Below are 12138 nucleotides of genomic sequence, written 5' to 3'. Positions count from 1 at the left end.
TGCTAGTTGCTATTATTTTTCTGGTTTACTTTGAATTTGAATATGTATTTGTATTTTTTTTTTTTACCTTAATCCGAGTCCAGTTTGAACACACTTCCCTGCTAACCAACGCATCATGTTTTGTTGACACATTTTTAAAAACAAAAGACAAACAAACAATAAATTGTTGTGTGTACGGTTGTTAAAAGTTATAGCTAGTTCCACAGCCAACCAAAAGCAGGGCTTCTCAATAATATTATAAAGATCTAGATCCTTTCCAATTACTTCTAGTGTCACATTGTGCTCTTAGTCGGAGGGACCTTTTCATGCATTATTCATACACGTGCATTGAAATGAACAGTGCAAAGAGAAGATCAAAAGTAGGAAATTCAAGTCTGAGGAAGAGCCTTGTGCTCAAAAAGTCAGCACTAAGTAAAAACCTTTAAATGTAGCCATCAGGTGTCAGGATCTCTCAAGCTCCAATAAAAGAGCGTGATCACACGAACGAAGGGAAATCAGATGATAGATTAGGCTCCTTGGTTCGTACACTTGGAAAGGCCGTGACATTTTGGAACAATCAACCTTGGCTTCTTACATTTGAAAACGTCCTTATTGAGAACAAAAAACATTTGTGCTTTTGTTCGATTATTTTTTTTTCCCCTGAAGACCAACATGTTAAAGATGTACTTATAAATTAATACCATTTGCGTATGCTCTCTACCCATAAAACAGAGTGAGAGTCTTACAATATAATCATATTCAGTTTTATTGTTTAGATACCTTGTTAAACAAAAACCAGCATCATAATTCAAATGATCAATCCTGCTAAATTACCATAATACTCTATTTACTAGCGTTATGATCATTTTATCAATAACATTAATTTGTTTTATAGATTTTCACACAAAGAACATAGTAGAAGCACTCCGGTTTAACTCAGGGCCAGAAATGTTTCCAAACTCTCCAGTTTGTTTTCTTGTAACTACGGGCAAAATGTCTCAGCCTTCTGACTGGAGGTGTGCTGCTAGAGAAGGGACCTTGATGCATTATACATCGTGTTCTCTAGCATTTCAGTAAAAGGACTTTAAATAAAAAAAATATGTGATGCCAAAAAATATTCCACATGCTTTTTATGTGGTTGTACAAACTGAACCTAAAACTATTTTAAAATAGTCTTTTTAACTGACTTATTTAATATTATGAACTAGAAATGACAAAAAGAAGCCCAGATTTGATGAAAAAGAGCAAAATAACCATTGATTATTTTTAGCATCCAGCGTTTGTGGTCATATTTTCTTACAGTAATTATGAAGGAACAAACTGAGTCACCCACTAGCAATATGTACGCAAGCAGTAGAAAACTTGTTTCAAGATCAGTCTGCATGATTCAGTATATATTTTCTGAGCCCTTTTGTCAAACCTGAGGAACCACAGAAACTGCCACTGCTTCCATGACCAAACCCCTGAGCAAAATAACGTTATTGAACAGAAATGGTAATTACACTGCCTCTCTTCTAACCAATGGGAAGATGTGGTTAGAGGTGAAAAGTTAAAAGATTTCTATATAAAAACATCCATTGATGTCGAAGGATGGAGTTAATCAGACGTGCCACATATAAAAAAATGTCTTGTAAGTACAGTCAATGTATCAAAAGGACAGTTCTCCTCGCATTCGGCTTCTTAACTTAAAGCTGCATTTTTTTGTGGAAATTCATCCAAGATAATTGCTTACAAAACAAACCTGTTCACAATAAAACAGAAAGTATTAAAAGGCATTTAGCCTACAGGTAATCTATCAGTGATGTTTATTCGTTGTTTGCACACAGTGCATGAAAACCGCCACAGGGGTTAAAGGATAAAGAGCAGCTGCATATGTGCTTGTTTTGAACATGCACTCTTACCGGAGTTGCTCCAAGCAAAAGAACAATAAAAACACTTCTGTGGCATAGCTCTGTATGGAGCAGATATTCCTTAAATAGAACAGTCAGCAAGAAAAAAAAGCAGCTGGAAAACAATTTCTAGCTAAAAATGTCTTAATAGTTCATTCACTCTGCACTGTAAAAAATGAACTTAGGGGGTTATCAGATTAACAAAAGAATATTATATACTTTTAACTAAGTAATTTCATGTTTCAAACAAAAACGTGATACAATCATGTTGGATAAACAAGAAATTCAGCAACTTCACGTTTATGAAATTTAATCATGTTGAGATAACACGATTCATTACAGTCAGACTGATATAGTGCTGAAGCCGAGTGAGATCACGGGATGTCACGGGAGTTCACGCAAGACAATCATATCGTCATATTGACAATCGTCAACTTAATAAGTAGTGTGACGGTATCACTGTAACATAAGTTGGTTTCTCCAGCGTGCTGTGGTGGCACAGGGGTTTAGCACGCTGCACGTTTGGAGGCCGTAGTCCTCAACGCAGCCGTCACTGGTTCGACTCCCAGCCCTGGCAACCTTTGCCATGTCCTCACTCTGTCTGCCTACTGTCTCAAAAAAATACAAGCCACTAGCACCGCAAAAACTCTTCAGAGAAAAAAAAAAGTTGGTTTCAACTAAATTGCCATTAATCTTAGTCAAGTAAATTATCTGGTCCAAAGCATTGCAAATTAGTTGGGCTGGCTCTTTTAAATTACATTGGGTCCAAGTAAATGAGTAAATTAACCATAATATATTAAGTTCAGCCAAAACTTAATAAAATAACTGTAATAAAATAAGTTGAGCCAACTCATTTTATTTAAATTAGAATAACCATAATATATTAAGTTCAGCCAACTCTTTGATTTAAGTAATCAAAGTTTAAAGTAATCAGGTGGAAAACCTTTCCATGATTTTTTTTATGTTCATCCAAAGAGGTATTTTTGTCAGTGTGTTGTTTTTTTTTTACAGCCTCAGAGCTCTGATGATATTCTGGTGGCATCAGCTGAGTGTCCGAGTGACGATGAGGATCTGGAAGAGTGTGAGCCTGGAACAGGTGGGTAGCCTATCGGAAAACCAGAAAAACATTGCATTGGACTGCTGCTCAACTCCTGCACAGGATTGTTAGCGGACAAAGTGTTCTGGTTCCATTGTTGTTTTCCACAGCAGTTGAATTCTTTCTTTGTGTTTCCACTCCTCTTTCCACCACTTGCTCGAACAGCTGTTCTCATTTTGATTGTCACTAAAACCTCGTCTAATTTTTACCCATCATAAACCCATCTGCAAATCACTCAGTTGGACTGAATTAATGAAAATGAGTGTGGAAAATTAAGAGCATGCCAGAGTAATTAAGATAGGATGACAGTAGATCAGATTTGTGACAGTTACAAGCTTTGAAACTCAAGAATGAGTCTGACCTTATTATGGGTGCCTCCATTATTAATATGACCTTATCAGAATTGTTTGTTGCTGGCTGGCTCTGCAGCATGTGACTCAAATGATAATGATGAAAGGGAATGGAGTCACCATAAATATCTGTACAACTCTGTAAATAGAAACAGATAGATGGATAGACAGACAGACATTCAACCTCTGAGATATGTTTGTGTTTCATTCAAATAACTGTTTCCTCTCTTGTCATCCCTGAATTTCTGCCCACAGATGTGCACACAGCAGCACGGCCAATTAGTTTTTTGCACTTTCATCCATTTGTCATGTGCCTTTCATTGAGCTTTCACCCTCTTAGGGGTCCTAGTGTGTTTGCATGTGTCCTGACTAAGCTTTTGTTGCGTTTTGGTTACCGTATGTCTGTGTGTTATTAAGGATTTCTCTTTTGCATACCCAGGCATTTACGAATCACACCTCTAAGAGTGTTATATGCAATGTCTTGCAAAAGCAGTCAGTGATGTGTGGTTTTTTTTTGTTTTTTTGTTTTTTTTAGATTTTTTGTATAAAAATCCTAGAGATCTCTTTGTGGAACGTTCCTTCACTGCAGATTTTTTGAGGTGTGTCTCTACTAGCTTTGCAGGTCTGCCCATTCTTTCTCAGAAATGGCTCAAGTTCAGTAAGCTTAAAGAGCTCAAAGAGCGGCTATATTTACTCTGAGAAATGCAGCCGCTGTGTGTTATTAAGGATTTCTCTCTGAGAATAGTTTGCAACTTACCAAACAGGTCATTTTTGAAGTATAGATGATGATTAGGGCCACTGAGATGTTTTTTTTCCTCAGAATTCTGTGAAAAAAGTTTGAATTATGACTTTTTTTGACAGGGTTCTGACTTGAATATAGATGGTCAACTGGAAGCAACCAGAATCAATGAGAGAGATGTGAGTTGTGCAGGAGGAGAACTAACTTTGTGAAGGAACATGTCTGATTTAAGGGATTGTATACAAGGTCGAATGGATCCTTGAAGATGGCAATTTTGGTTTTTTGTTGTTTTTTATTGTCAGTGGCCTTAATCTTTTTTTTTGTGCTGAAAGAAATTGTTTCAACTAGATTTTATTTTGAAGGATTATTGTTAAATAGGGGAGGGTGTATATAAATGCACACCAAACTCTACAGAAAAACTTAAATATTTCTCCTCCACGATCACAAGTATAACCCACTTTGTTTTGGTCTGTCATAAATCCCCAATAAAAAAACAATGAAATTTGTGGTTATTCAAGGAGCATCAATACTTTTGCAAGGCAATGCAGTATAATAATATCACTGACATTAGCATAAATGCCAGAAAATGTTGAACTGTTTAGTCAGACAAGTTCTAATTTGGGATACCTTACTTTTTCTCTTTCCTTTCTAGGAGGTGAATTAGTGTTGCCTATTATAACAGTGGATTCCCTTGAGCCCCCATCTATCGCCACTCGTTACCCTGTAATCCCTCCTCCCCCCACCCTCCTCTCCCCTCTTGAAACCACCAAAGAGTCCCTGATCCTCCCCCCTCATCCCTCCTGCCCCCCGGACCAGGAGGACTGCGGTGACCCTGTGGAAGTCTCGGCCTTCGGCTCGGGGGAGATGACGGAATCGGATGATGAGGACTTTTACAATAATAACTCCCCCATGGTCACTGACAGGACAGTCCTTCCTCCACCTCCCGCCGTCGGTGAGGGTGGAGTTCAGAAATCCCGCCCTTTACCTCCTTTTGTTCCCACAACCAATCCTGACCAGCTCCACATTCCCGCAGGCAAAATGAACACCCGCGACCAGGTGCTCCTGCCCCCTGCTCCTCCATCCTCCCGTAACACACCAGGACTAACGTACCCCCCCAATTTTCCCCATGTGCCCACAGCCAGTCCCACAGCCTCTGATGAAAAGAACCAACCAGGCGCCGTAGAAGTCATCAGGGAGTCCAGTAGTACAACAGGGATGGTGGTCGGCATCGTGGCTGCTGCTGCTCTCTGCATCCTCATCCTCCTCTATGCCATGTACAAGTACCGCAACCGGGATGAAGGCTCCTACCCAGCAGACCAGGGTCACAGTTTTGCCAACAATTCCACCGTGGAGGGCAACGGAGCAGTGGTTAAAGACAAAAGCACAGCCACCGCCTCTGTGGCGAAGGCCATCACAAAGGGCAAAAAGAACAAAGACAAGGAATACTATGTCTGAAAGAGAAGGAGAATAGGCAACCATGGACTGAGACTGGAGGATGAGAGAGGATGCTGTTTTCCTTTTTGGTTTTTTTGGTTTTGTTTTTTGCAACCTGAATCCATCAGGTATCTGAAAAACTTCCCAGACCGCAAGGAAACATTCACTCGAAGCGAATAGATATTGGTTTCCCTACCGTCAAGGATGCCCAGTTCCCCAGCAGTGCTATATTCCCCGTCAATGACACGAGATCTAACACGTCATCTGTGTCAAAATGGACACTGTATTCACCATCTCTTTGTTGGTGTACGATTTTTATTTCATGTTTTTAACTTAGCTAGAAAAGAGAACATCCACTTAGGCTTTGTACATAGCATGGATATGGTACTGTGAAGAAAGTGCTGAGAACATCCAGTTTCTTTGGACTTCTTTATAATTCTCTATCCTGAGTCTCAATGTCCCCATTATGATACATGAGGCAGAACAGGCCAGTTATTGAATTTTTATGGTATATGAGCAGCAAGCGCCCCGGCAGTCATCCCGAGCGCACTCGAAGAGAAAGCCCTTTTCACTATGAGAAGACATCACATCGGCAGCCTTCGTTTTATGTTATGTGTTTCCTTTTTTTTTTTTTACTACCCCGATCGCTCTGCGTCCGTCCGTCCTCCTGAGATGGGATTATTTTCACTGGTGGATACTTGTACTGTAAATGAGCCAGGACATCTAGCTCTGTCTAAAAGTGGTCATGAAATCACTATTCATACCTCTACACAGCAGGCCTCGAATGTTTCAGTCAGATGAATCTGAGGAATTGTGTGATATAATGAAGGGATAACTGTGAACATGTGAAGGTATTCCTCTACAAACACTGCTCGTATGTACTGTACATATAGAGGTTAACGGACTGACCAGGATGTGATCACATCCAGGACTGTTGGTCCAGCACCCACCATTGATTCCATCGCCACATCCAAACTGTTGCAGTTCGATGGAGCTTTGAGAAACGCAAAATCCCACTTTTGAAGAGCGTTTTGGAGAAAGGCCGGCTCACTAACAACCTTTTATTTCCTCTATTCTGTCATTGGGAATTTAAAAAGCACACTGAAAATGGAAGCGTAGCTCTGAGACATAAAATAATCCTTGTAAAGCAGCCAAAAATATTGATTTTTTTTTCTATCAGTTATCCAAAAGACTATTCTGTGGGATGAATAATTAAATTTGTGAACTGTAATATTTCTCTGATATTTCGATGTATCTTGTCACCACTCTTCTTAACACACCACATTTTAGATTGCTTTCTACTTTAATCCGGACAAAAAAATAATAAAAGAAGCACACTCTCCTCTGATAGCTGCAAATATCATTGTTTTTTCCCATTGTTTGCCATTCAGGTAATGCAGAGGAAACCGAAGGATGGAACCAATCAATGTTTTATTTTGTTGTGCTTTTTATATGTGCTGAATCTCAGTGAATCTGATGATAACTTTTTGTTTTCAGTTATCTGCTCATGCTGTGTGATTTCTTTTTTTTTTTTATGAAAGTGCCATTTATTGTGAGCTGCTCAGCGCTCAGAAAATATACCATTCCTCACTCATTGCTATTGTATAGTGTTCATGTGAAATGGATCTTAATATGTGTACAGAACGTGGATAAAGATGAAAATACACTTGATTATATACTTTGTACACACCTGTGTCTTGTGATACTTCCTTGTGACTTAAAACTGTTTACTTACATTGCAGCTGATTCAGTTCATAAAAGGAAATTCATATTATGATTACTTCCAGTAAAATTAAACCCAAAATTCACTTTTTCAAAAATAATTAATACAGAAATGTTAGTCCAGTTCACAGTACGCCATTGTGCTGTATGATATTTATTGTCAGTTTTCTCCAAATATTTGAACATTTTTTTTGTACTTTCTTTTTCCACTTTAGCTTCTAGTTATAATATACCTACTATAAATGCATACAGCCAACTTTTAAAGCAATAATTTTTTGTAGGTTACTCTCCACTGTCAGATGGGAACATTTTTGTATTAAGAAAATGTTTACATTGATCTGACATTAGATTTCACATAGAATTTAGGTTTTTCATTAGCTGCAAACTAAGATAATAAAAATAGTAGAAATACACATTTAAAAATACATCAATCAGGGTTTAATGAATCTATAATATTAAATTTTTGCTCTTTGTATTTAATTACTGATTTGATCTAAACTTATGATGGTATTCTAACTTACCAACATGCACCTGTGTGTTCCAAACATTCCCAAAGAAACTTGCAAAGTTATCATGTTAGTAAAATACAAGGTAAGACAAAATGCAGAAAAGATTCCAGGTATTAGTAAATAAATATGAGAATCAGGTTTTGAAATGTGAGTTGAAATTTATAGTCCAGGGCACAACTCTGGATGACACAAGTGCTTGGATTAAAAAAGAATTACTTACTAATTGTTCCCCACCATCTTATTTTCATGTCATGTCAATTAGGAATAGTCTGGAGTCTTGAATCAAGATTTTTTGTTTGGGGCTAAACGAGAAGGCAACGTCTGCTTTTTTCAGAAAATCTGAAAACTGATCAAAATGTAAAATACAGCTGTCTAGTTAAGTGTTCTGCAAAGTTTTGAGCATCGTATCATGTTATAATATCCCATCATCAAAAACATACCTGGTGAGTTGTTTTGATTCTTTCATTCATGTTTGAGACATCCTCAAATTGGAACAACTTCTCAGTTCAACACTCCAAAGAACTGTCTCCTGAAGAGTCAGGGGCCAATTTCTGCACCATGGCATAAAACATTGCCATGATGCAAAGTTACATTTCTCAAAAGTTGTTTTTTTTATTATTATTATTCATGTAGTAATTTTATCACAACTGAAGGTAACACATTTATGTGATTGTAGTACAAAATGACATTATGTTCCTGGAAGATGCATAAGTCCCCCCTCCCTTCCATCAGCATTTTCCTGATGCCAAGAAGGCATCAGGAAAGTTGTCTATGTTCAACAATACGTTGCAGCAATAATCCAGCTTCTCAGAAGATGCCGAGACAGAAACATCAAGAACATGGATACATGGAACATCAGAAGCATAAGAAATACCAAGGTCTCAAAAAGAAAGTATAGAAGTTGTAACTCGAGGATGTTACCCTACAATAAGAGTGACTTTAATTAGATTGGTTCTTTTTTATCAATCTAAGGTTGTTCCAATGCCAATAAAGCATCAAGAAGCTTCTTTATATATACTCATTGGACTATTTACTAGGCACACCTGTTCTTTTCTTTATTAGCACAGATAGTGATTCAGCCAATGACATTGCAGTAACTAAATGAATTTAAGCATCTATAGAAGATGTCTTGTTGAAGTTTAAACTTAGATCTTCATGCACAACAACAACTATAGTTTATATAGTAAGGTCTAAAACCAGTAATATCCAGTAAATGGCAATTGTGTGAATGAGAAACCATTTTAGACGTGGTGTAATGGAGAGGGAGATATCATTGTGGTGCTTAGTACCAGGAGACTCAAGTTTTACATCTAGAGTCAACAAATCTGCTGAAACCGTGTGGCAGCATCACGGCAAATCTCAGAAATGTTTCCTACACCTTGTTAAATAAACAAAGAATTCAAGAAACCCTGAACCAAATGGTGGTAAACCTTATACTAATAAGATGTATCAAGTAAAGTAGACTGTGAATATATTTACAAAGGTGAACAATGAGGGCAGTGTCACGGGCAACATTTATGCAAGAACCAATGCAAGTGACCTTACATTTGAAAATGAATATCCTTTGTATTTAACTTGAAGGGTTTCTTTCGTAATTACTATTTAATGCTACTGCAGATTAAATACTTACTGATTTAATCTGAAAGGGTCACACTATACAAACAAGAAAAGTTAGCATGTTAACATGAAGAAACAGGTTTTTATACAAATCATAATTCAAGAAAAGTGTGCATTACACTTCAGTTTCATCATCATTTTCTCGCTCATCCTTTGCTCTTTTCCCGTCTCTCTTCTTTGGAGGCAGCATAATTCTGTAGGGACAGTAACGCCCGCATATCAAACATTCATCATGGAACAAAAGATTTTTTTGGGGGGCTGAAACAGAATGTCTTTATCTTGATTTGTCTAATTTAGCCCTATTAGGTCTAAATATGATAAAGCCTTAAGCCAGCTGACTCCTTTGTCTGGGATGATGAATCACTGCACAATGTGATAGAATCAGGACTCAATCATGTTTCCACAAGTACGAAGACGACCCAGATGGCCAATTCTTTCAGGGTGATAGAGGAGGAGCGCAACACATTACACTCCGTTTAACTGAGCCAGTTCATGTATAGCTGCTAGATTTGTTCAGGTTTGGGCAGCATGAATGGCACCCCATGGATTTAACTACATTTGATCTTGTAGAGCTCCATAAGTCTGTTTCTTGTTCAAGCACCTTCATCCAATGTGCTTGTATCTACTCTGGGGAGTGATTTGAATCATAATTGGATCAGTGTTATTTCCTTGGACCTGAGGAAAAGTCATTTTTGTTACCTTGGGACCTTATATTAGAGCAGCCAACACAACCATCTGCCATACCAGCACATAGTCATTTCATAATTTCGTGCTGCTAAGTATAGAGGAAGAACTGTAAAGAGCATCCAAGTAAAGAGGAAAATAACAATTTAAAAAATGAACATAAAAATGTTCATGGTCATAAAAATTACCAAAAAAAAACTGTGGTCAGTTACCTTCTGTGAAATCCCCAGAGCACTGCTCTAATGGAATCACGAATAGATTGTTCCCTGATTAAAAAATGATTTCTAATAATAATAAAACAAATGGAATGAAACTGACACTGGCACATTGCTAATTAGGTGACAAATTAAATCTAAAATTGGCTTACTTGATTTAGCATAAAAGCTGGCCAGCATGTTATAATGTAGTTGTGAACTTTAGTAAACTAATGAAAACGAGATGTCAGATGTCAGAGGATGTCAGGACATCACTGCATGACAGTAAATACATTTTTATTAATAGTTTGAGATTAAAAGTACCTACTAGCAGTCTCATTATAAATTTACCCAAACATAATAAGAATACAACTTCTTTTTTAACTTAAATTTCAAACACTTTTTTTACAAGTCTGGTATACGGAGCTAAATTAGGTTCAAATGTTTTGTTTAGTTTTTCAAATTAACAAGCCATTTTTGGTTTAGTTAGAGTCTACGGTGCTGGTAGGCTCTTCTGGGTAACCGCTGGACTCCACTGCAGTTCACAATAATTTAGTTGCAAGTGGAATAAATGAAAAAAATAATTATAGTAATGGATGAATCCACAGGAAAGAATTACTTTCCAGTCAGGAGAGATGCTGGTTTATTGGTTGCTTCATTAAATTGCATGATATTAAATAGCTAAGAAGACAAATCAATGTTTTTAAATGCCTCTGGCTCCATATCATCTTTACAGTAGGAATAAAGAGGTTGCATACTAAGTGAGTCATAAATGAAGCCATGGCAAAAGCAAAATATGTCCTCATACATAATACTTTTGATGAAAATAGCATGGCTTCTCCATATCTGAGGAAGAACTGTATGCTGTTATATGCTACTTGTGTAGTTGGACCCCCCCTGCTGAGATAAAGAGGAACTGTCCACTGTGCACACATTTCTTTCTAGGACTGAGGCAATAGCTGCCTGTTTTAAAGCAGCCATCAATTTTCCAAAGGTTTATCACTAAAGACAAGAATTTAGAACGGCTGTTTTCCAAGCCAGCGGGGGTCACTTGTCCCGTCAGTCCCTTTGTGCTGAGACGGAAAGGAATAGTCCTTCAGGCTGCAGAGTTGTGGTGTCATTGCAGGTCTGGTGCAGGTGAGGACTGATCCATGCTGACAGAAGGTATCAAACTGGGGTAGCTGAAGGACACAATAAGCCACTCCTGAGAATTGCAGAGATGTCACGAGGTTAATTCAACAAAACGGCTCCAGCAGCAAAAGCAGATTACAGCTGTCTAACCAAGCCCTGGTCCTGCGAGGTAGTTTTTTAAAAGTGATTTAGGATTATATTTTCTACATTTTTCAAGATATAAATAAATATGCCTGTTGAAAATACATGTGCAATGCATTTCAGAAGTATTCAAACTCCTGAAACCTTTCCAGATTGTACTAAATAATGTATTTCAGAGGAAACTCATTGGAGGAAGTAACGTATAATTGAGATTATATGTTATCTCGATTATACGTAATGTAGGTAGGACATTTAAAATGTCCTCTCTACATTTGCAGGTGGGACAAACTGTTGACTGGACAGCTTTTGATCATGCACTTCACAGATCAGGACATTAAGGAAGATTCCTAATGAGAGCTATATAGTCCTAAACTTTACCAAAACAATGTAGGGACTCAGCAAACATGTGGAAGATGAAGGTGATCAGGTCAGATTTGGTTCAAATTCTAACTATTTTGCACAAATGCAAAATCCCTATGTGAGCCAGACGAGTAACTGTACACCTGTACATACAAGCTCAGCATCCACCCAGTTAAACGTGTTAATGGCAGCATCATGCTGTGGAGATGCCTTTCTTCAGAGAGAATAGTGAAGCTGAGAGGCCTTGACCGTGAGCAGGACAGATTTAATTTTGAGGCATTAGCAAAAATGCA

At 37.8% G+C, this 12138-nt stretch overlaps 1 protein-coding gene across 5 annotated transcripts in view; it reads left to right on the top strand.

Annotated features, from left to right (window-relative positions):
• Positions 1-7172, top strand: part of nrxn2a (neurexin 2a) — a 162975-nt gene extending 155803 nt beyond the window's left edge. For all 5 annotated transcript variants that reach the window (XM_044139847.1, XM_044139850.1, XM_044139848.1 and 2 more), the window contains 2 exons: positions 2880-2964; positions 4706-7172. In XM_044139847.1, coding sequence (XP_043995782.1) covers positions 2880-2964; positions 4706-5508 — 888 coding nt within the window. In that variant the 3' untranslated portion in view covers positions 5509-7172. The remainder of the gene's footprint in view (positions 1-2879; positions 2965-4705) is intronic.
• Positions 7173-12138: the final 4966 nt, after the last annotated feature.

This window comes from Gambusia affinis, linkage group LG15 (assembly GCF_019740435.1).
Source record: "Gambusia affinis linkage group LG15, SWU_Gaff_1.0, whole genome shotgun sequence".
NCBI lineage: Eukaryota > Metazoa > Chordata > Actinopteri > Cyprinodontiformes > Poeciliidae > Gambusia > Gambusia affinis.
The sequence above is the reverse complement of the archived record's forward strand: the minus strand, read 5'-3'. Positions and strand labels throughout refer to the sequence as shown.